The 24904-nt window shown below is 39.5% G+C and overlaps 7 protein-coding genes across 7 annotated transcripts; 3 read left to right on the top strand and 4 right to left on the bottom strand.

The window, feature by feature from the left end:
• Positions 1-984: 984 nt before the first annotated feature.
• Positions 985-4355, top strand: RHIMIDRAFT_118538 (DNA replication licensing factor cdc19). The gene is made up of 5 exons (XM_023605366.1): positions 985-1030; positions 1082-1311; positions 1370-1634; positions 1686-3611; positions 3663-4355. Exons 1-5 carry the CDS (start codon positions 1028-1030, stop codon positions 3942-3944), a joined length of 2706 nt encoding a protein of 901 aa, XP_023467027.1. The 5' UTR covers positions 985-1027; the 3' UTR covers positions 3945-4355.
• On the bottom strand, positions 3989-4831 carry RHIMIDRAFT_236395 (uncharacterized protein; the record flags this gene model as incomplete). The annotated part of the gene is made up of 2 exons (XM_023608544.1): positions 3989-4338; positions 4402-4831. The coding sequence occupies 2 exons, from the start codon at positions 4829-4831 to the stop codon at positions 3989-3991; spliced, it is 780 nt and encodes a 259-aa protein (XP_023467026.1).
• A 285-nt stretch (positions 4832-5116) lies between these two features.
• On the bottom strand, positions 5117-8748 carry RHIMIDRAFT_201254 (uncharacterized protein; the record flags this gene model as incomplete). The annotated part of the gene is made up of 6 exons (XM_023606519.1): positions 5117-5719; positions 5781-6064; positions 6127-6265; positions 6323-7670; positions 7722-8277; positions 8340-8748. 6 exons carry the CDS (start codon positions 8746-8748, stop codon positions 5117-5119), a joined length of 3339 nt encoding a protein of 1112 aa, XP_023467025.1.
• Positions 8749-9387: 639 nt separating this feature from the next.
• RHIMIDRAFT_201226 (RNA-binding domain-containing protein) lies at positions 9388-10429 on the top strand (the record flags this gene model as incomplete). Its single annotated transcript, XM_023606518.1, has 3 exons — positions 9388-9682; positions 9733-10062; positions 10143-10429. 3 exons carry the CDS (start codon positions 9388-9390, stop codon positions 10427-10429), a joined length of 912 nt encoding a protein of 303 aa, XP_023467024.1.
• A 141-nt stretch (positions 10430-10570) lies between these two features.
• On the bottom strand, positions 10571-18450 carry RHIMIDRAFT_118517 (uncharacterized protein). The gene is made up of 3 exons (XM_023605365.1): positions 18363-18450; positions 15849-18316; positions 10571-15785 (listed from the first exon to the last, which is right to left on the bottom strand). The coding sequence occupies exons 2-3, from the start codon at positions 18301-18303 to the stop codon at positions 10612-10614; spliced, it is 7629 nt and encodes a 2542-aa protein (XP_023467023.1). The 5' UTR covers positions 18304-18316; positions 18363-18450; the 3' UTR covers positions 10571-10611.
• Positions 18451-20179: 1729 nt separating this feature from the next.
• Positions 20180-22034, top strand: RHIMIDRAFT_118495 (cysteine desulfurylase). The gene is made up of 5 exons (XM_023605364.1): positions 20180-20359; positions 20424-20611; positions 20668-20805; positions 20857-21342; positions 21522-22034. The coding sequence occupies exons 1-5, from the start codon at positions 20218-20220 to the stop codon at positions 21945-21947; spliced, it is 1380 nt and encodes a 459-aa protein (XP_023467022.1). The 5' UTR covers positions 20180-20217; the 3' UTR covers positions 21948-22034.
• Positions 22035-22121: 87 nt separating this feature from the next.
• On the bottom strand, positions 22122-24648 carry RHIMIDRAFT_250534 (RabGAP/TBC; the record flags this gene model as incomplete). The annotated part of the gene is made up of 6 exons (XM_023610731.1): positions 22122-22775; positions 22826-22883; positions 22937-24168; positions 24221-24277; positions 24358-24473; positions 24525-24648. 6 exons carry the CDS (start codon positions 24646-24648, stop codon positions 22122-22124), a joined length of 2241 nt encoding a protein of 746 aa, XP_023467021.1.
• Positions 24649-24904: the final 256 nt, after the last annotated feature.

Raw genomic sequence — 24904 nt, 5'->3', positions numbered from 1 at the left:
AGGCACGGTCACTTGTATTGATGATAACTTTGAAGGATACATATATATATATATATATATATATATACGCGTGTGTGTGTGCGTATGTCTGTGCACATGACACACTTTTTGGCCCGATAGCTTTGAAGTCGCAGGATCATCAAGTAGTTGTGTTTATCCAATCAAGTATCACATACACAGAAAAAATAGTTGTACAAGAAGGTTTGACAGCTCTATCGCTGTATAAACATCCCAACTTTTATATTCCCGTTCAAAAGGAGCAATCTGCTTTGATTGCTCTTGAACTTATTTATATTATTAATAAGAAAGTGTACACCTTTCAAACCATAAACAGTTATATGGAACAGTTGCGACAGCAACTCTGAGTTTATTGCTATGAAAGAACATAAAAGCCAAGTTCAAATGCGGCCACACAGCGTACACTGTCCAAGATAATGTCAAATTGAAGCTTGAGCAGGTAAAAGTGCATCAGTTACTGCAAAGCAATACACTAATGTTTTAATGACGACAATGAAGACAACAGTGTAAAAAAAGGGAGGGGAGAGAGCTCTAGCAGAAATTCAAAAAGCTCGAATTATCTAAAATCGATAGAGATCGGTTTGTGAAGAATGTATGGGAATTATTGTTGAACAAAGGCTCAATTTCAGCTTGTAAACAGGAATAAAAAAAGCCAAGGATGTCTTAACTGGACGTACAAAAGAGGCTATGGCTATTATCCTTTAGAAAAAAAAAGTGTCTTTACGTTACTTTACCGAAAGTGTAGTAATGATATATTCACGTCTTATAATATTGTTTATAAAAAAGGGAATGGCTAACAATTCAACCTATTGTCAGTAAAGGAGTAAAACAATAGAAAAAGCCAGTTCACAGCCACTGTGAAAGTAGGCTCAGGTCACACCGCCAGTCGCGCGATAACTAAATTTTGGGAAATTTTTTTTGTCATTCGCGCGCGTCGTCGTCTTATTTTGCTCCCCTTTTTTTCTTATTTTACTGTCACTTTTTTTTTTAATAATTCAGGCCAAGCGAAATGGTAGAATAATTAAAGACTAATACCTATAATTTAAACTAAATCGCATCATAGTCTAATCAGGAGGATCGTAAAAGAAGAAGAAACAGTGACGCTCATGATTTGCCAAGTGAATTTGACACACCAGCAGATCCTTCTGTTCTCCTTCCTTCTTCACCTGTCCCTTTCTTTTCAGAAAATGACCAGCATGATATTGTTGAAGAAAATGTAATTGACGATGACTTTGATGAACGTGTTCAATCCGATGATGATGGTATCGACCTTTTCGGTGATAACATGGAAGCGTAAAGTTGACTGAATCATGACTGGCTTAAAAAAAAAAAACTAAAAACTTTTTCGTAGTGATTATCAAGAAAATGGTTCACAGGATCAATATGAGGCTGTGGATATTGACGATGATAACTATGACCCTCTGGATCCTACTTCTCGTCGCCAAGTAGACCAGCTTTTGAATAGACGAGATATTGAAATTAGAAAGAGAGAAGGTCGAGTAGCCGGTGCCTTTATCGATGGCTTGGACGATGTAGATGATGCGGCTTCTCCTGCTCCAGTAAGAAGACGAAGACATATTTATGATACAGAGACTATTGATGAAGATTCCGAAATTGTAAAGTGTAAAATTACTGTAAAGAATAATGACTTACCTTTTTATATGTAGCCTGAGATGACATTGGCTGATATTCACAACGTCAAAGATGCATCCTTGGATGAATGGGTCAACCGTGAGTCTGTACGCAGAAGCATCAAGCGAGAATTTAAGGACTTTTTACAGACATTCACAGATGAGCACAGTAGTTCAGTGTATGGTGAACGTATCAGGGATATGGGTGAACGTAACGGTCAGTCATTTGAAGTAAGCTATGTACATTTGGCCGATAAAAAGACAGTCTTGTGTTACTTTTTGACCAATACACCTGGCGCCATGTTGAAGATCTTTGATGAAGCTGCTTTGGAAGTCACCTTGATGCAGTTCCCCGAGTACGAAAACATTCACCGTGAGATTCATGTTCGTATCACTGACTTGCCTCATACTCACAATCTACGTGATCTGCGTCAATCCTTTTTGAATACCATGATCCGTGTCTCTGGTGTAGTCACTCGGCGTACGAACGTGCTTCCTCAGTTAAAGTGGGTCATGTATAACTGTGCCAAGTGTAATGCTCTTTTGGGCCCTTTCTATCAAGACATCCATAGCGAGATAAAGATTAATACTTGTGCCAGCTGTCAGAGTAGAGGCCCCTTCATCCCCAACATGGAAAAGACACTCTTTAGAAACTATCAGAAATTGACAATCCAAGAATCACCAGGTACTGTACCTCCTGGCCGTATTCCTCGTCAGTTGGATGTGATCTGTTTGTGGGATCTTGTCGATCAAGCAAAACCAGGTGATGAGATCGAAGTGATTGGTATCTATCGCAACAACTTCAATACCTCGCTTACCGTCAAGAACGGTTTCCCTGTATTTGCCACAGTGCTTGAAGCAAATCATATCAACAAGAAAGAAAATATGTTCGCTGTATATAAGCTGACAGAAGACGACAAGAAGGAAATTCTTGCACTCAGCAAGGACAAGAATATTGGTAAACGTATTATGAAGAGTATTGCACCTTCTATTTATGGTCACGAAGACATCAAGAGAGCCATTGCCTTAGCTATGTTTGGTGGTGTGCCAAAGAATATCAAGGGAAAACACATGATCCGTGGTGATATCAACGTGCTCATGCTCGGTGATCCTGGTACAGCCAAGTCTCAATTCCTAAAGTATGTTGAAAAGACCGCCCATCGTTCGGTCTATACGACCGGCCAAGGTGCCAGTGCTGTCGGTTTGACAGCCTCTGTCCATAAGGATCCTGTGACGCGCGAGTGGACTTTGGAAGGTGGTGCACTCGTGTTGGCTGATCGTGGTGTTTGTCTGATTGATGAATTTGACAAGATGAATGACGCCGATAGAACCTCTATTCACGAAGCAATGGAACAACAGTCCATCTCTATCTCCAAAGCAGGTATCGTAACCACTCTTCAGGCAAGATGTTGTGTAATCGCTGCCGCTAACCCTATTGGTGGCCGCTACAACTCATCAGTTCCGTTCTCTCAAAACGTCGAGTTGACAGAACCCATCATCTCTCGTTTTGATGTTCTTTGCGTCGTCAAGGACTTGGTCGATGCTGATCTTGATTTCGCGCTTGCTATTAATGTGATCGGTAGTCACATTCGTAGCCATCCTCTTCAAAATGGTGATACACAGTATGCTCAGCCAACAGAAGTGGATGCAGATATTATTGAACAAAATCTATTGAGGAAATATATTATGTATGCTCGTGAGATGATTCACCCCAAGTTGCATCAAGTGGACGAAGATAAACTATCAAAATTATATTCTGAATTAAGAAAGGCATCCATCACAAGCGCGAGTATTCCCATCACTGTTCGTCATTTAGAATCCATGATCCGTTTAGCAGAAGCACATGCCAAGATGCATTTGAGAGAATATGTTCGTTCTGAAGATGTGGATGTAGCTATCAAGGTAGCCCTTGACAGTTTTATTAGTGCACAAAAATACAATATGACAAAGAAGCTTCGCAGGGTAAAGTTTAAAATGATCTTTTGTAACACATCATCTCATTGATTATAATAGAAATTCCGTAAATATATTTCCAATCTGCGTGGTCAAGACGAACAATTACTTGCTATTTTAGAATCCATCTTTAAAGACAAACTTAGGTTACATAACCTCAGACACGACACCTTCCCAGAATCACTCGAGATCAAAATTACTGAATTCGAAGCAAGAGCCAAGCGAGAGGATATTCACGACATTCATAGATTTGTTGAATCAAATACATTTGGTCAACACCACTTTACACTTGATCCCGTCAACGGTAAAATCTTTAAGCATTACGTACAAGCGCAACAATAATTCCCCCTTTTTTTCTTTATTTTTTAATGTTTTACAAAATAAACTCATACTTGCTTTACAGCAATTACTCTTAAGCGAGTATAAAGCAAAAACCATTTACCATCCTCTCTTTGAAGTGCAGGACGAAGGTATTCTTGGATTTCTGCAACCATCTTCTTACGCTCACTGTCTGAGTCTAGTGCATTAAGAAAGTTAAAACCAAAGGTTTCGATCCAACCAGCGACATCTGTTTCCAATTCAGTTGGGCGAGGAATGAGTTCAACATCCAACACTTTGAATCCATTATCTGTTAGCAGTTGACTATAATATTCAGGTGATGGAAAGAACCAAGGTGAGTAAGCTGCACCATCGATACCACGTACATTTAAAGCAGCAATGAGTGCTGTATGAACACCTTTTTGAATGTATTAATAAGTAAATATGTCCTTATCAAGAAAGAAAAAAAAAAAAAACATACTTGCACAATTCATAAAACCACCAAGTTCAGCAACAAGCCTTCCACCTGGCTTTAAGGTATGATGAATACTTTTAATAGCCTTAACAGGATCACGCTTGAGCCAATGAAGTGTTGCACTGGAAAATACAGCATCAAAGGGTGACTGTCCAGTCTTGTCAAACCAGTCATCAGCATCATGTCCATCTACGACAAAGTATTCGACATTCTTAACAGAAGGAGCACCATCAATCATTGCTTTACTTGCATCAATGCCTACAACAGATTTACAACGACCAGCGAGTTCTCGAGTCAGGATACCATTGCCACAGCCAAAATCTAGAATGTGTTCATGAGGTTGAGGATCGAGTGCATCAAGAATAGCAGATCCAAGTCGAGGCACAAAGGCAGCGTGCTTTACGTATTTATTTGATGACCAATTGTCTTGTCCCATGTGTGTTGATAAGTTTAGGTAGGAAGAGCAGTACTTTATATACAAGTTTGATTTAAGGAGACACAAGCGGGGATTTTCTTGGATAGGGTCATTTGCTTGTAATGATTGGCAAATATTGCTTGTGAAAGTCTCTGAGTCACCTCAAGTGCATAGCAAATAAGATATAGTCGTCTTGTTTAAGTCATAGGTAACGATTAGATAAGATAAATAGTAACAGTTGTTTGATAATGAATTCAAGCAGGATTATATTTATTCTAAATGTATTGAAATTTTTAAATGTGTTTTCTAATGTCCATAATAGACGTTGGAATAGTTTCTAGTTGATGAAGATGTGTGCTTTTCCTTGACTATATTCATTTCGTATCTATGCCACTCATCAAATCGCTTCATTACGATACCAGAACTATCAAATTCACCCTCACGTTTACCATGATCTTCCTTGTTTTCACCGCCTTCCACAAGACGGGTCTGTCCCCAAGAAAAGTCATCAAAATGCCAGTAAGCATAGGCTGGTAATACAAAGTTCCATAAAGGTAACGAAAGTAAATAGACGCACATCCAGCCTATATAAATCATCTTGCGAGTAGTGAGTGAGATCAAGATAGCTGGTAGGCCCAAGACAGCTGCCAATAACATCAAGGGAATGATAGGCACTGGTCTAACAAAGAACGAAATGACAACGAGGTATATGGTAAACAAGATAGCAGCTGGAAGCACAACTGTGCCAACAAGTTCCATAAACACGACAAACTGCATCGAGAAACAAAAGGTACCGCAGAGATCTCTGATAAGCAAAAGTTCCAAGAGGTTGTGAACTGTAGAGTTAATCCATCGTCTTCTTTGTGATAAAAGAACACGGAATGTGTCGGGTACAACTGTTTTACAAATCTATAAAACATTAAATAAGCTTATGAAGTGTGTATACGGTTTATAATTTTCTACAACATACAGCTTGAGGTACAAACATCATCTTTCTCTTTGGGAATGTTCGAAGCATAAGAGTAGTTAAAAATCGATCTTCACCTAACAACAGAAGATTCTTTTTGTGAAGTGTATCAACCACATTTTCGCAGTACATCTCAACGATGTCAGAGGAACAAAAGATAGGAACAATACGATCTCCTTTTCTTGCAACAATACGGTACATACAGAAGCAGCCAGGTAAGCAAGTAACACCACCAAAGACGGATTCAAATGCTTTGCTCATATGATGCGAGATATAATATTCAAATACTACACAAAAGAAGCTCTCTTTTAGTGTGTTTTCTTTAAATACCGAAGAAACAGAAATATACCTTGAATTGCTGTTACCCAGCTATCACTTTTGTTTGCAATCTTGGTTTCTCCACATAGGCCCATGATATAAGGATCTCTTGACATACAGGCAATCATTCTTGCTAACGAGTCTGGATACACTTTTGTGTCTGCATCAACCTAATAAGAAGGGGTTTGTTATTTCATAATATTTTTCTTTGAGCTTCTCTCTATTACCATTAAGCAAGTCTCGAACCGTCCGGGATGAAGGCCAGTTAATTTTATGATGGCTTTACAAAGCTGATATTCCAGCTCACACATTCTCTCTCCATAAAATATCTTTTGCATTGTGTTCATCAAGATAACCTGACTGTCTCGTTTGCCTCTGTTTCCTGGCTTTTTCTCCCTTGCTTCCATTTCAGTTCCACATTTGACTACAACAACCATAGGCACACGTTGCTGTTTGTCTTCGGGAATGACAGGGAATCGACCATCTTCATCTGTATTGTATTTATAATAGCCAGCATAGACCTTTGCCTTGTTGTGTCTTTTAACACCATCGGAAATAGCCACATATGAGTAAGGTTTCACTCTGTCTTTTGGAATAAGATCGTCTTTCATCATGGTCAAGACGATGTCAGGTGTCGATTTTGAGTTACCAGAGCCAGTGATAATACCATCACAAATAACCAATAACATTTTGTGAGAAGAGGGATAATCTGTATTAGCCAAAGAATCCAATGTGGTACGAAGGCCTTCTTCTCCTTCTGAATAGCAAGTGACAACCATGAGCGTATGAATCAAATCAAAATTGAAGTTGTATTCCTTTTTAGCTTGAATATTTGCTGCAGATTCGGCTGTGGGCAAACTAGGTTCAAAGTTTTTGTAAAACCTTGTGCTCAAGGTGTACGGGATATGAGGGGAAGCTATCTCGACTGTATGGTCATCTGCAAATAACATGGATCCAAACGCTCTTGAGTGATTGGGAGAGTACATGGACCGTGGTGACTGTGGTTGAGTGAAACGAGACTTTGAGGGGAAAAACCTATGCTTGGTATTCTTGGGTAGTGCTAGCGATGGGGTCATGGTGATTTCTTCCGGTATGTTTCTTAATTCACTGGCAGATGGATCTATTCCCGGTTCATCTCGCGGAAAGACGATACTGTTCGTTCGACGGTAATGCATCTCTTCTACATTATTCATTTCCCATTCAAGAACCTGGTTCTGTCTTTTTTTTCTATCTTCGTCCGTTTCTTCTCTGATCGATCCAAGGTTCCAAGAAATAAACCATCCAAAGAATAGTGCTAAAAAGAATCGAATGAAGACGACACCAAGAATGACAGCAAGTGATATGTATAGGACAATATCACTTAGTAAGCAACCGGTCGAACGAGTGTCTACCACGCCAACTTTTAGAATATCGGTTAGACACTTGCCAAGTTTCAGTCGATCGGCTGTTGTGCTAAGCCAGTAAGTTGCATCTCTTCCTATAAAAGCGCTTCCTGGACCCACAATTTGGGCAATTTGAATGGGTAAAGGAATGTTTGGTGTCAAGTATCGTAGTCGAGATAAGTCTAGTACATTTCTATCAAAAGTAAAGGATTAGAAAAGCTTTGTATATAATAAGCATATTTACCCATTAAAAACCATTAAACTGGTTCCTGGTTCGTGAATATCAGTCCAGTTATAGTAGACATCACCGATGACATTTAGTCTTTTAAGGGACACTCTTGCCCTGGGTGTAGCATGACATCCTATTCGTTGAGGGTTATCGGTGGAATTTATTTTCGGATTATATCTATCCAAAGAAACACACGGAAAATAGTTTACTACGTTGCCCTCTTGATCATCTGGAATGATAGGCTTCAATATGCTCTTGCAGTTGTAATTTACAGTTTGGAATAAAAATGACAAGTCTCTTCCTCCGATACCTAACTCTTGAAGATCACCACTTTGCGGCATACCTGGTACGGGACTTGGATGTCTAAATGTTTTCAAATCAAATGCTCTTCCTGAGATAACAATATGACTCTCTTCAACGCCAGTAGGACGGATTCTATTTGGGGTTATACCACAGACAGTAGCATTAAAACCAAACGTTAAAAATCCGACAAAGGCACAGAGAAAGACGATGATCATGACTAACGAAACCTTCTCACGCCAGATTTGCTGCATGCCTTTATCCTTTATACCTGAATGATTTGTAATAGTTATCAGTAACTCAAAGTGTATTATTTAATAAAAGTGTCAATACCACATGCTTTCAACAGGACAGGTGGAGTCCAGCAGGTCAGAACCCACGTTGTGGTGACCCAACATGATGGGCGTTTTTTCTTTATCGTTGCTTTTGATTCTTCTTGTTGCTTATTCTTTTCTAAATCGGTATCTTTTTTGTTCAAATAACGTGCTCTTTGAAGATCTTCAAGTCTTTGTATTCCAGTTGTTTTGATATCTGCAGACTCGGAGAATTTTTCGGATCTTGCTGTCGTAGGGTTCTCTTGTCGCTCATTGTCGTTGGAAGATTGCAGTGGTGTACTAGTGAGGTTTGTGGCGTCATTAAAATCGCTGAATGACTCATACATCCGAGTCAATTGCTCTTCTAAAGCTTTCGGAGCGTTATCTGTTGAGGACGCTGTTGTCTTTGGATTATCCTGTTGACTCATTTCAATTATCTTGGACTTAAGCAAGATATGGATTTATATCCATAAATATGAGTATTTAAACAGAGTAAAGAAGAGAAAGCTTGTCAGATTACTCCCGTACCAGAATACTCTGACGCATTCTTCAAGGGCATTTATTTTAAAAATAACCTGTACTTCATTTTTAACAGTGAGAATGAATCATTGGGAAATAAAGATAGACGCTTGTAGTTCAACATAGATTTCAATAGATCAAGCTTTTGGCATGTGCATAGTTATCTTTACAAAGGCAGTTTCTTTTACAAAAGATTCATTTAATATTGTTGATATAGCAATAGACCTGTTTTGCATACATGTTCATATCAAATATACCCCTCTTGTATATAAAAAAAAAGAGAGAATAATCTTATTCAAAAGCAACTGGACTCAAATCAGATATAAATTCTATGTATCCTCAAACGTTTCACTCGTTAAAGAAGAGAGAGAGAAAGAAAGAGAAAGAAAGAGAGATAAAGAAAGAGAGATAAAGAAAGAGAGATAAAGAAAGAGAGAAAAAGAAAGAGAGATAAAGAAAGAGAGACAAAGAAAGAGCTGAGAAAAAAAAATAATAATTATTTCTGCACTTGCCTTTGAACTTTCGTGTTTCTTTTTTTTCTTATAATCATGTCTCAACCTCCAGTTCAACCACCACCACCAGGACCATTACCACCGGCAGGCTTTGTTAGGCCACCTCCCAACTTTCCTCCAGGTGCACCCGGATTTCCCAATGCTCCACCTCCAGGTTCATTTCCTGGACCAGCTGTACCCGCTCCTTCACCAGCGCCATTTGCCAACGCGGTACCACCTGCACCTCAGCCAAAGACTCAAAACGGCATCCCTATTGACAAACAGCCTTTAAATACAACACCTAATCGTACAGTTTATGTTAGTAATTTGAACGAGAAAGTGAAGTTGGATGGTAATTGAAAGCATAAAAATTTTTTTCCGCTTATTAACATGCTCTTGTAGTCTTGAAGAATTCTCTACGCACGTTGTTTAAGCAGTTTGGAGAAGTGTTGGATGTCGTGGCTCACAGAAATATTCGTATGCGTGGACAAGCTTTCATCGCATATCCTGATGAAGAATGTGCAGCTAAAGCAATTAAAGAATTACAACACTTTGTTCTCTATGATAAACCAATGGTCGTTCAATATGCTCGTCATAAATCTGATGTACATGCAAAAAAAGATGGTGATTATGAGACACATTATAAAACAAGACTTGCTAAAAAAGAGGAATTATGGAAATCGCCACTTCCTGGATCTCATAAGCCTACGTTCAAGGCTGGTAAAGCAGCCAGTAAATCCAGAGGTTAGTTTTTTTTTTTTTTTATTCACTAAGGCTCCTTTACTCACTCTTTTTTTATTTATTTATTCCAGGCAAAGGTTCAAACTATAATCCAACTGCTCATATTCCAGACGAATACTTGCCTCCAAACAACATTTTGTTCTTGCAGAATTTACCAGAAACTATTACTCAACAGCAACTTATTGACTTGTTCCAACGCTATCCAGGATTCAGAGAAGTGCGTATGATTCCAGCCAAGAAGTCAATTGCATTTGTTGAATATGAAAATGAGATTCAATCTGCAGTTGCCAGAGCAGAACTATCGGGACATCCTTTGGGCCCGGAGCAATATATGAAGGTGACTTTTGCACGAAAGTAAAACACACATCTTCCCCCCTCTTCTTTCACTTTTTTTCTCTTTCTCTTCTACTCGCGTCGTTTTGGTCATGTATCATACTGTATTTACACAAAAGTCATTGGATAAGAATAAAATAGATATTTAATGCATCTAGAAAAAAGTGATTGACGCAATGTATTAAGTTTTATTATTATTATATTGATTTAGAGATCCCAAACAATTTCTGTCACGTACATAAAAACAGTTTGTCGGGAGACTCCTAAAGCATCCAAGTCATCTACATGAATCTTTAATTGACCAGGTACGCTTTCTTTATGGTTGGAAATGGCAACTGAGAGAGTCAAACGATCATCAGGATTGACTATGCCTTTGCCCTCTTCATCTATACCATTTATTTGGACAAGCTCATGTGCTGGAAACTCAGCTGGGCCTTCAACCGTCACTTGAAACCGTAGTGGCACCTTGGTTGCATGATTGATAATTGTCAACGGTAAACTGTCAGGCATACATGCTGAGTCTGTAAGGTTCGACCCTTCTTCATTTTCTTGATAGTATGTCACTAACTTGAAGTCAAGTCTTTCTTCTTGTAAAGTAAATGTCCCTCTTTCTTCCAAAACACAACGAACCAAGATCGTCTCTTTTACTCTTCCGTCATCAATATCGTACCCATCAAGATCTTCTTCAGCTGGACGAGTTGTCACCCAAAGCTTGGCTAGAACAATACCTGCTGGATCAGTAAACTCTGGACGATTTTGGGGTAACCGAGAGGATTCGTTTGGTGATGCTCTCACACGTACTTCTATACTTCCTAAAGGACCAATAGCGATATCACCTCTGAGAGGAGAATTGGTATAACGTGATAGCACATCAAGGGATACATAATCTTTCAGCTCTGATTCAATATCAGCGCCAATTTCAAAACGAAGATCATCTTCTGTCTTGTTGTGAATAATAAACCAATTATCACAGGTTGTATTTGGTAGCATGATTGGATGATGAAGAGTAGGCAAAACGAGGTCACCACTGCTTGATAATCTTTCAAACCGTAATTCAAATACAGTCATGAGCGCTTTCAGTTGTAAATTCATAATGTTGGAGTTGTTTCGCAGGTTTTCAATATTAATGTCTATGTGATGAAGACCAGATGATTGGTCAGGCATTTCCTTTGGTATAAGCAAGCCTTCGACACGTTGCGTCTTTCGTGAGGGTATATAGAATGTTTTCTGTTTTAGCGCAACTCCGTTTCTATCGAGTGGTGTAAATTTAACAAACGAAGGGCTGTGGATATCGTAGGTGGCAGGAACGTCAGATAGATTGTGTATTTGAAATTCAAAGCGGACTGGCTTGTAGGATGTGCTATGACCAATTTTACCCAAATTGATGTGGTCAACGGATATTTCAGTTCGAGAGACACAGAACAAGGCTTCCAGTTCAAGTGCAAGTACTTCAAGACTCTGGCGTGCGTCATATAACATCATCATACCTTTCAATGGCCCACTTTTTCCTTGAAGTGCCAAGGAACGTCCATCATCATTTAGCTTATCAGCAGAAGGACTGTTGATGCGAACACGTACCCTTTGGCCAGGCTGTAGAGCGAATTGACCACTTCTTTGGTTAAAGACAGGATTCTTGTGCTTCACTGCGATAGTTTTCACTTTGTCCTCATCTACTATCCAACCAGCAGCAATGTCAAGATCACTCAGTACCACAAGATGCATAGGTTGCCCAGATGTATTAGCAATATCAAGCTCACGTACATAGTGCTTCATAATATCCTGTTCTGGTAGATCTAAGAGTTGTAAAGCTGGTTTCTGGTGGTCTTCATCATGAAGCAAAGGGCGTACATAAATGCTTTCCCATTTAATCATTGGTAGAGGATCCGCTTCAAGATGTTCCGTTTGATCATCAGCAGTACCATGTTGATGGTTTGTCAAAAGGGTACTATGCAGCAGCTTCTTGGAAGGAAGTGCCCATGCATCTAATTTCTTGCAGTCCACAAATAAGCGAACGTCTATCTCAAAGACTTCTTGACTGTTTCTCTTATTGGTGACAATAAGTTTCTCTGTCAATAAGCCGTACTGGTAGGCATTGACACGGAAAGTGATCTGAGTTAAGGACGACGTGACAGCAGCCATATCATCATAAGAGCACCGGCGGCTTCCATAGCCTGAACTGTCTAGCTCCAAGTTAGTACCGTGCTGTGTCTTGCCATTAGTACTAATACCCATGTCGATGCCTCCTCTTTGCTTCGTGCTTAGCCATCCATTTAGCGTACCACCACGTCTATCCAATTCAATATTTCCTGTTGCGCATTCAACTTCATAATCCAGAGGTAACTGTCCAGATTTATTGGTGATAGTAAACGCACCATAAAAGTCCTTGTCGAGCAAGTCAGTATAGCCGAGGTTAATCACTCGATCTGACACTTCCAGATGCGATTGTCCGATGATAGAAGTGAATTTTACGGTTTGAGTCAGCATAAGAAGCATTTCGTCTTGGTTTCTTTCATCCTTTTCATGAATAAAGAATTTGATACCTCCAATCAGCTCACGGCACTCATCCGCAGAGTTATTACCAAGATAGCCTGTTAAGAGATTAGGTTGAACTGCAACCCAAACAGTGGTCATACCACCGCGCTTCAAAGGCATCATATCAACAAGACCACGTTCACCAGCTTCGTCCATAAAAATTAACACTTGATGTGCCAAGTTACTTTGACAGGTTATATATATATCCCTTCCAGACGTATTTTCCACCAGTAAAGGCGTGACTTGAGAATACTTGGAACCGGGATCAACATAGGAGAAGCCCAAGTCGAGGACACCGTTAGATTCATCATTAAGTGAAGGGAAATCAAGGTAACTTGAGTAATGGACAAGGCATTGCGTAGTAAACGATTGAAGGGCATGTGTACGCTTGTTTCTAATAGAGAACGTGTACTGATGTTTCCCTATCTTGCTAGGTTTTAATGAATAAGACACCTTTCTTGTTTCGTGTGGCTTCAATATCATTCCTCCACCATCTTGAACAACTTCAAACTGGAAGACATCATCCTTGGGATCGCCAATAATTTCAAAACCAACAGGTTCATCAGATTCATTCGCCATACGGACATAGAACACTGCTTTTTGATCAATCTCGATACGACCACTGTCAAAGAAATCGCGCTCTAGCTTCAAATAATCCTCGTTTTCTCTCTGTCCCTCCTCCTTCATTTCGGGGATATTTCCTTCAACAAATGGAGATTCTGAAAGAGAACGCACTGGTGTAGTAACAATACTGACCGTACCGGAGACAGGGGTACTTTCAGCTTTGGAGCTGCCGTCACCATTATCCTTTGTTAAAGCATCGACAAACAAAGCTTCATCTGCAAACACATTGGCAGTATAGACAACACTTTTGCAGACATCTGTGTTTTTGTATTCATGAACCAGGATACGTCCCTTGATAGATATAGGTTGGCTTTTTGTAGGTATATCAGAAGTATGCAGAGGTCTTGGCACAGGTTTGAATGATACCCGGACTGTCTTGGTGGCATGGGCATCCAATGGAAATACAACGCTCTCTGCCGTCTTTTTAAACACAGCACCACCTTCCTTTGCAGCATTTGTTAACGCTAATGAACTACTTGATGATGAAGAACCGAGAGGTGTATCAGGTAATGCAGTGTCCTTTGCTCCAGTAGCTGGAGCAGACTTTGAATCCGCTTGATCCAAGTTTTTCAACTTTGCCAACTTGCGCAGATACTTTTTAACTTTATCCGGCTGAGCCTTACGTTTAGCAATTTTGAGTTTCTGCTCCAAATTTTCAATCTCTTCTTCTGCTTCTTTTGATATTGTATTGGTTTCATCATCCTTGACATCAAAGTCAAATTCACCATAAAAGTGGCCAAAGTCTACTTCATTTGGATCCACGCGAACTTCAAACATACGTGATTGCTTGTTCGTGTTGGTCAGGACAATTGATTCTGAGCGAGGACATGTTTGGTCTATTAGACAATCACCAAACGTTATCTCCAAAGACTTGATCAAGAATGTAGAAGGTTTTCGCACTTGAGCTTTCAACAGCAACACCTGGTCGTTCGTTCTGTCCCTAATGTTTTCTACAATCAGCTTCTCCATAAAGGGGCCAGGTAATGTGGGTTCAAAGATAAATTCTACCTCCCGTTTACCATAAGCCCTTACGACACCATATCGACCGGCATCCAGTTCGATATCACCCGAAGCAATAGACCCTGACTTACGGATGGCGTACAGCAATGGCGTCTCACTCCGGTTATGAAGCACTATGGTTTTGGTATGCCGTTCATTTCGTTCCACCAAGCCGAAATTAATGTTCTTTTGACCCAAGTCCATGACTGATCGACATAGCTGAGAACGTAGTATGACTTCACGAACAGGTATATCAGCATTATCCAGATCAAGCAGATTTTCAAATTCAGTTTGCTCAATGTTACGATCAAACTCCAAAAGCCTCAAAAAGACGCGGGCATCTTGTTTCTTAGGTGCAGACTGTATGTGTGGTTTTGTAGCGCTTGCTGGTGTCATGACAACAACCACTTCCTCCTCTTGCTTAGGATCCACGCAGACAACAGATGTAGGCACCAAAATCTTTTTTTCAATCAACCGGTTTAGCTCACGTCTCCAAGCCAATTGATAACGAACAAACTGTTCTTCTGCAGCTTGTTTTGGAAACAGAGGTGGAGCCGCCTTAGATCCATGCTCAAGTACAGAAATAAGGTCCTCAAATGGAACTCGAGACTTGCCAGCGATATCAGACCAATCCAGATTTTTCCTTGACTTGTATCGAGCAGCAGTAATCCCCAAAGACCGCTTCGTTTTAGCACTTCTCGTCCCAAAACTATCGTGACGTCCAATGTTGTCCAAAATCTTGACAGAAGCAACATCCCTCTTACCTGTTGTAACAGTCAGCTTCTTAGTAGAGGGTGTTGACGATGCTGAGCTCGATGGTGAGGAGCCGTTAGAGTTTTGTCGATGTTGAACTAATCGACTCCGTTTAAGAAGCTCTATAGTTTCAGGCGCCATGTCTTTTCCGTTGGCAATGCTGATCAATCGGCCATGGCGCGTATTCTTGAGCAAAGGCGTATTTGGGTCAATCTGAATGATTCTTCTCTTCTTTGCCTTTATGGGAGGTAAAGCTAAATCAAGGTAGGCAGTAGATAAATGAACCTGATCCATTTTAAGCTGCTGAATGCAGGCTTGTATCTTCTTGGACGCCAAAGAATGCTTATTATTGTCACTGATCGCTTTTTGCTGTAAAACATTTGTATCATCCGAGAGCTTGGCTTTTGTATTGGACGTAATACGACGACTACTGAAGGATTCCGGGGACGGTTTAGAACGCCTTCGAGGAGTGACTGAACGGGAAGAGAGGTTAGGTACACTGTAATTTTTGTATTTAAGCGTAAATGCATCGTTACCTTCATTCATCTCTGCTTGTATTTCTGATTGATCTTTACTGCTCTCTTCTTTTTCAATAGATTCTGCTGTGATGGAATTCAGCAACTTTGAGGTTGGAGGCGACGATGCAGCTGATGTTAAAGCATCTTCGGCTGGCTTTTGCTTATTTCTTGTATAAATAACAATGTCTCCAGGTAGTGATGTTGTAATCTCTAAAGTCAATGGCTTGTCTCGAATGTTCTCAATCGTGAACGTTCGAATCGCAGGCGAATTCAAAGCGATCGACCCAAAATCCAAGAAGTTAGCACCAGTTGCAGTCAGGATACGATAAAACAGAGAATGAAATGTCACTCGGTTCTTATCAATATTGGTACTGTGAACTTCAATGATCTGATCGTTGTCCTTGTTTAGATAATTCACCAAAGTAATCTGTTTACGGTAATCTGGGTTGACTTTACGAGGGTACAAATCTAGTTTAAGCTCGACATAACTCCTGGGCTGTATCGTAATTTCGCCTCGTTGGCAATTTAGGACCTTTGAGATGAACTGCAGTTCGACTCGAGCCACAATGTCAGATCTGTTAAAGATCTTGATGGGCAATGATTTCAGTGTGCCCACGTCAGTATCGCCGAAATTAATCACTTTAGGAATAACTTCAACAAACGAAGTACATGTTCTTGCTCTACATTGAATCACCTTTCGCTGTTTAGGTTCTGCAGATCGAAATGTACCATACTCAAGCATGATTCTAAAGCTTCTTCGAATCAATTGGCCAGCATTAAAGTCGTTGATGGACGCATCTTTTTGTGGACGATAAGACACTTGAATGGTTCGCTCTGTACCTGGCTTAATTACGAGATCTTCGATTCGAGTGTAGTTCTCGGCTGCCCCTTGAACTGCTTGTGCTACATTTGAAGCATTGGCAGTAGTACCAGCAGTAGTGGCCATAGTGGTTGAATTGGTAGTAATACTGATACCATCACTCCAAGAGCTTGTTTCTGTATACAAGGCATTGATCTCTCCAACTGTACCGTAATCCGAATCAGAATCCTCGACAATTGTAGGCTGAGAAGGGAAGTAGACACGTGAACCACTAGGCGGTAATTCGGTCACAGGTGAAAGCACGCTATCGGGTTCAGTGACTGTGCGAGATGGCGTTGGTGATGTCGACCTGGAGCTAAATTCACTGTTCTGACCTGACACTTCACTATATCCTGCAACAGGTGTTGTTGCTGTAGTAGGCGTTGTAGGCGTCGCAGTACGATTACTGCTATTGTTACTGTTGTTAAACTTTCGCCTGATGAACCTTGACGCTGGTGTTGGTGTAGATGATGTGTTATCGGGTTGTGTATCATCAGCAGCTGTATCTTGTTTGATATCAAAGATAACTTCAGCACCTTCTGGAATAAACTTGACTTCCACAGGACTTTCACTGATATTGTTCAATACAATTTGTTGAACAGCCCAAGTACCCGATATACAGTCTCCAAAATCAACGACTTGACCACTACTCACAATCAACGTTTCTTTTCTCAAGACAGACCGCACGGTCGCGTGCACTTTGGTTTGTACGACATTTCGAGAGTCATTTGCATTTTCCAGTTGCAAATCATAATTAAATTCGCCTACTTCTTTTGGCATAAAAATGACACGAATTTGTCTTGTTGCATAACTTGCGAGTGACGTATATGAATTATGTATTGGATCACCTGTGAGGACATCAATGAATTGGAGTGAGTAATTTGAGTAAGCAACTAAATCAGATATGTTGAGTAGCCAAAAGAGGTCGATTTCTGATCGATTATGGATAGTAAAGTCCTTATAATATGTCTCTCCTAGCACGCAATCATCAAAGTTAAGTCCGGTTTGTGTGATGTCTGTCCATAATGCAGATTGACATACACTTGCTCTAAATTTGACAGAGACTTGATAGTCGGCTAAGGTCGAAGTAGACAACACATCCTTATGATCATCCAATGAAGGTGACATCGTATCAAGATAATAACCGAAAAAGAATATACTTCCAGTGACGTTGAATATGTTGAATGTATGTGAATCCTCTTCATCCAAGATGGTATTATAATCACTTGTATCTTCTGGTAAAAATGCGAGTATAAATGGTCTAGTCTCGTTAGGTTTGAGTTCAATCTGATCAATATGGTTGATATAATTGAAGAGTTGATTAAAAGGATGATCTTGCCGAGACCAATCGACTGTATTTGTAGTTGCAGAGAAATCGGAAAGATTGGAAATATTCTCGTTTTCAAGTTGAAAGGCGATTTGATTTCGTAAGTTAGAGCGCATTTTAATTGAAATGGGTCGATTGGAGAGATTACGTAGATGTAAACGTCGAAGTGCATGTAAACCATTGAGATAGACGTTGTCCAGTGTTATTCTACCATGAACACCGACAAGTTCAAACATGGTTGTATTCTTTTCTAAGGCTATTATTGCTGCGGTGTCCTGGTTATTCATTATATTTGTTAATCTATAATGCATTAGATCTTGTCATATTAAACAAAGGTATAGGTTACCATATATAGTGAATCAAGGTGATGCTATGTACAAAACGAGAAAGAAAGAAAGAAATAGAGAGAGAGTAGTGACAGTGGTCTTTTGATTTCTCTTTATGCAAAAAGGAAAAGAAGAAAAGAAAAGAAAAAAAAAGAGAGAGAGAAATATATATATAAAAAAAATGTTGCACCAGATGAACTGACAAAGTTTAGATACACACACAACAATATATACAAAGCCCGATGTTGTATGTGTGTGTAATCCACTAGATGTCACGTGTACAGCTTGATCGAATGATTGTCCTCGGGGAAAGTTCTGATTCCGAAAGACCATAGACAAAGGACAAGATGACGATATGATGTATATTCCCTTGAGAATGTTGCGGTCAATATCATGTTTTAAGTAAAAAGAGAACAAGGATTTGTCAATGATGGTACAGCTTTTCTTTCTTTCTTTTTTATTATGCGTAGAATTGGATACAAGGGAAAAAAAGACTTGATGAGACTAGTAGCTTTTGCATAAAGTGATGGAGCATCTCACAGAGCAACTTATTAATAAATAAATAAATAAAAAAAACAGGTTACTATAACCTTACTGTCGAGATATGCATAAAATTAATCCTATGAAAATCAAAGAAATATATGAGTACATGTTTTGATTTAGACTACAAAAGTAGTTGATAAAGCGTGGTCAAAAAAGAATAAGGTTTCCAAAACAAGACCTTGATCTTGACTCATCTCGTCAAGCTTGGCTCTTTTAAAGAAAGGAATAACAACAGTAAAGTCAGTGTAATGACAGGGCATTATTTCAATTTTATCATCATTCTAAATGTGTTAGATCAGTACTACCTTGTTATGGACAATGCACCGGCCCATATGAACACTAGTATTTAAAAAGTACATTGTGGCCTGTGGACATCCTTGGGTTTAGCTTCCTATCCCCGTATTCACCCGAATTTAACTCATCAGTGGAATGGTTTTGGCTTGTATAAAGAGAAGAACTACTGCAAAAGCAGTCCTCATGTATTGTGTAAACATTGAGGACATTTGACAGTTGACCGCCAATCAAGTTTCGGTTTACCGTTTGTATGACGAGTTCAATTTGTTGTATGAGGATCCCAAGGTTACTAGGTCTAGTCTCATCCCAAGATAAGCTGTGCAGCTACGGTAACGATGGATACTTCATATCAACAATAACGTGCCCACTTTAAGAACTATATTCTCGCAACATCAATTTTTTGGTCCTGTGCAAGACACCTCGTGGTGCCCAGCTTTTTAGTTTATATCCTCTTTCATGTTGCTGTGTGCTTTGTGATAGCATAACTGCAGGCATCTTTCATCCTGCTTTACCTCTCTTTGCCTCGCTTGCAAACATGGTTTTAATAAACACAATATAAAGCCTTTTAACAATACATTCGAGTGTATAACAATACAAAATAATATCAATTCGTAAAGACTTCCTTTCGGATCAAGAGTGAAGAATGAAACAAGATAAACTATCAAGCGCTTGAAAAGAGTTGATTAAGCCAGTCAAAAGAACTTTTTGGGGACACTTAGCGGAAAGAATTCTTTGATAAACTGCAATTTTTATTGTTGACGGCTTATCACTTCATCATTGACAGCTGTAAAGGGTGTGCTACATGTTGTCACCACTGTCAGCAGAGCAAGGGCGGCTCTACGGAGAAAAAAAAGACCGGTTTTGCTCCGCAAAAGCGCGAATCAGATTATAAAAACGATCGTCCAATCAAAATTTGATAAAAAAGCTTTTGTGCTATTCGTCAAGAAGATTCCCAGTCACCAAGATTGCTCCTCACACTGATACTTTTTCCCCCTCCCTCTCTCACATTTTTTCTTCTTTTGTTTACTACGCATAAACATGTTGGGAAGAACATTAAGACAATCCGTTCTAAGAGCAAGCTTCTCTACAGCTAAAAGGACAGCAATTCCTGCTACTTATCGTCTATTCTCTACTGGATTGACAACCAAGCAGGAAGCAGAAGCCATTAAGCCAACAGAAGGTAAAATAAGGAGATAAGGGCTATATTTTTGTGCTAAAACATAGCCTTGCCATAGATTCATTAGGTTTCGAACAAACAGCAGTCAAAAATGAAGGTCGACCTATTTATCTTGATATGCAAGCTACTAGTCCTATGGATCCTCGTGTGCTAGATGCTATGCTTCCATACATGACTGAATTATACGGTAACCCTCATTCAAGAACTCATAAATATGGTTGGGAAACTGAAGAAGCCGTTGAAAAGGCTAGAGAGGTACAACTTTTATTATATTGAAAGGAAAAAAGGGTTATCTAACGTTGTTATCATAGTATGTGGCCAAATTGATTAATGCTGACCCCAAAGAAATCATCTTTACTTCTGGTGCAACTGAATCAAATAATATCAGTATCAAGGGTGTTGCCAGATTCTACAAGAACAAAAAGAGACATATCATCACTACCCAAACTGTAAGCATAGGCGAGGGAGCACATAATAGTGAGCTTATTCGTTTAATATAGGAACATAAATGTATTTTGGAATCCTGTAGATCTTTGCAGCAAGAAGGCTTTGACGTAACCTACTTGCCAGTTCAATCCAATGGCCTTGTCGACTTGAAGAAACTCGAGGAAGCCATCCGTCCTGATACCGCCCTTGTCTCCATAATGACCGTTAATAACGAAATTGGTGTTATCCAGCCCATTGAAGAGATTGGCAAATTGTGTAGGGCGAAAAAAGTCTTCTTCCATACTGATGCTGCACAGGCTGCCGGTAAGGTTCCTCTGGATGTGAATTCCATGAACATTGACTTGATGAGTATTTCGGGTCATAAATTATACGGCCCTAAAGGCGTCGGTGCTCTTTATGTTCGTAGAAGACCAAGAGTTCGTTTGGAGGCGGTGCAGAGCGGTGGTGGACAGGAAAGAGGTATCAGAAGCGGTACCCTTCCTCATCCTCTTGTTGTTGGTTTAGGCGAGGCCTGTAAGATCGCTGTAGAAGAGATGGAGGTAAGCTATAGATAATGATATATCCTAGTGATGAACCGTGCTTTGTATGCGGCACGTTTATTATATATAAAGAAAAAGCTACAATGGAGTAAAAATATGTTTTTACGATGACCATTGTGCAGGGGTTCTGAAGGATAAAATGTGTGTACATGATCATTGTTTATTCATTCTATTCATAGTACGATCACCAAAGAATATCTAACCTGTCTAAACGACTGATTGATGGAATTACATCCAAGATTGAACATGTTTATCGTAACGGTGACCCTGTGCACAGTTATCCTGGTTGTATCAACCTATCATTTGCATATGTCGAAGGTGAATCACTCATCATGGCTTTGAAGGATATTGCATTGTCCTCTGGATCTGCTTGTACTTCTGCATCACTTGAACCTTCCTATGTCTTGAGAGCTTTGGGTGCAGATGATGAAATGGCACACAGTTCTATTCGTTTTGGTATTGGACGATTCACAACTGATGAAGAAATTGAATTTGTAATTAAAAAGGTCAACCAACATGTTGATAGATTAAGAGAAATGTCACCTTTATGGGAAATGGTTCAAGAAGGTATTGACTTGAAGTCCATTCAATGGTCACAGCATTAAGCTTCTCCCTTATTTATGAAATAATAAAACTTGTAATATCACCTGCTAAATAAACCACTATTAAAGAAGATATGGAAATACGTACGGGCGCATTACAGCTTTATTAATAGTTGTATAGAAAAAGAAAAGTGTATGGTACAAAATAAACATGAATAAATAGATAGGAAGCAAAGTTTAGACGTAGCCTTTGTAGGTCCTTGCTGTACTATTTAAATTATTCGTAGGTGGAGTGTCATGCTTCCCTTGTACTGACCTTTGGTGTGGGCGATATGGCCCCACTGGATTGTTAGAGACCATTTGTGAAAACCTGTTGAGAAGTGAACTAGATCTATTGACTCTATTATCCTTCTCATTCAATTGACCATACTCCCAATCCCTGTGTCCTTCATTTTCTATTTGGGCAGAGCGAACAGATGCCGTGCGTTTTACTTTGGCTGCTAAATTATTAGCAAAGCTAAACTTTTGCGATAAGCTTCGCGACATCATATCACCCGTTGATGCTCGTTTTCTTTCAAAATCATCAAGGCTGTGACGCGTAATAGTAAGGCTTCTTCTAAAAAGTTCGTCTAATGATTCCTTGGATCCTTTACGTAACGAGTCTATACTAGCCCTTGCCAAATCTGTCGTGTCTTTTAATTTTTTCAGTCGAATTGATCCAGTGGATGACATAGAAGATGTATCGCTCCAGTCACCGTTGAATAGTCCACTGCCTCTCTTATCGTTGGCTACTCCTGGTATCACTTTCCCCGATGCAGCTACTTGCGATCGTGCTTCTCGAATAGCGTTTGCTGCATTCAACACAATTTGTAAATCATCAATTGGATAATTCTACAAGAAAGATAAGATTTTTCTTTTCTTTTAGGTGAGATATGAATTACCTGTAAAATGCGCATATTTTCAGAAAAGTCGCCATTCATAAGCTCCTGACGTATACAGCTATTACATAAAGTTAATTTATATTTTGGAGGGGGTAGTATATTATCACTTACACAAGCATGGCAACAGAAAAGTCTAGTAAAAATTCAAATCGACTGTTCTGTTCTTTATCTTCTTCCTGCATCGCTCTATCTGCTAATACAGAATCCCAGAGCCGTATTACGTCAGGCAGATCCCATTCTTGGGAACACAGGACAGTGATCCATCTGAATGCATAGTATTGCTCCTTGACATCCTTTTTCCGTAAATCACGAAATAGAGCCCTATCATACCATGCCAATCGTTGGTTCATCCTCCAAAGGGTTGCATTGATACCTGTACAAGCGTCTGAATCGAGAGATCGCACAAAGTGATCTCTGACATCCGACATGAGAGTGGTGAATACGAAAAAGGCATCTGCTTCTGCATATGCTTGTGACTCGGAATCATCATCTGCCGCCTTTGCAGCAAATACATAGTAAATAGGCGCAAGTAATTCGTTCATGCCTTGCACATAGCCCACACCTGGATTCAATTTGGCATAAATAAACAAAATACGCTCAATCACTTCCCAATGATAGTCCTGAATGTATGCATCGCCCAGCTTTGATTGCTGCTCGTGTTCTCTATTACCGCTTTCATCATGTAAATGGGCTATGCGCTTAAATAACGACCTGCGTGTTGGAATATAAGGACATATGGGTTCTAAATGCTGAATTGATGCTGTTGAGGATGAGTGCTTCTTGCTGAATTTGGGTAATAGGCTGCTTGAGTGGTTTGATTTTATGAATGCACTGGATAACTTGCGTACAATATTACGAGGCGCCGAAATGATTTCATTTCCAGTTTCGAGCATGCCGGATGACAATGAACGTGCAGAGCTTTTCGAGTTAGATCTTGCTCTTGTTCCTGAGTTTAGTGTTGACGTAGTCCCTGCTGTTGCTGCAGGATTAGGACTCGAGATGGTAGAGAGTTTAAGTGACTTTTTGGATGCAGTTGAGGATGACCTTGGTCTCCCTCTTAGACCAAATGAAAATCGTCGTGTTTTGCCGTCCTTTTCATTGTGTGGTTCTTCGAGTATGACTCCGTTACCTAAAAGTGGATCTCCATCATCAATAGTATGCTGTTGTTGTTGTTGAGCAGGGGGAGGAGGAGGGGATAATGGGTTCAATGGGTTTAAAGGTACATGTAGCTGAAAGAATGCAAAATCTGGTAAAGTACGTCTGATGTCCTTATCAATTTGTTCTAAAGTTGTATTATCTTCAAAATAGCTCGCCCATTTGGAACCCAGTTGATCGTTCAAAGGCTAAAATAATAAAATTAAATCTTGATGTCAAAGATAAAGTATGGATATTTACATGATCGACCGAGGGCGGTTCTTCTGCTGGATCCTCGAGTAAATCCTTTACCCAATTCTAATAGTGATTATGATTATATATGTACATCAGTTTCGAGTCATCGATTGATTTGTTATATAATAGATTGTGTTTTTTACATAATAGCTCAATCTTTGGCTCTTCAGTATGCTTGCCCAAGTTCTTTTATCTGGTGGTAAATAGCCTAAAAGTACTTTCCATGCCGTTGACCGTAAACCTGGTTCGTCTGGTATGCCTAATATATATATATAAGTGCTACTGTTATATATACATGTATATGTATTACCATTGAAGCAAGCTTCTCTAAAGGTCTTCATATCTATTACAGGTATCCAGTCATGGTTATTACTATTGTTGTCATGATCATCTTGTACAGTCAATGTTGAACGAAAGTACTTTAATCTACTCATATAAGTCAGACTGCTATTATATTTGCTTGTAAAAATAAAAATACCTCTCTTTATAACTTATCTCCATACAAGGCTTTTAAATTGAACTAAAAAGTTTAAAAAAAAAGGGTAAATGTTAGATTTTTAAAAAAGTGTAGGCTATGTGGGCGGGGTTTAGTTCGACAATTGTCAAATGAGACTCAAGCACCTTTGTACACATTTACATAACCTTTGGAGCAGAAAACATACAGGTATGACCATTTCTTTAATTGACATC

Source organism: Rhizopus microsporus (assembly GCF_002708625.1).
Source record: "Rhizopus microsporus ATCC 52813 unplaced genomic scaffold scaffold_6, whole genome shotgun sequence".
Lineage (NCBI taxonomy): Eukaryota > Fungi > Mucoromycota > Mucoromycetes > Mucorales > Rhizopodaceae > Rhizopus > Rhizopus microsporus.
The sequence above is the reverse complement of the archived record's forward strand: the minus strand, read 5'-3'. Positions and strand labels throughout refer to the sequence as shown.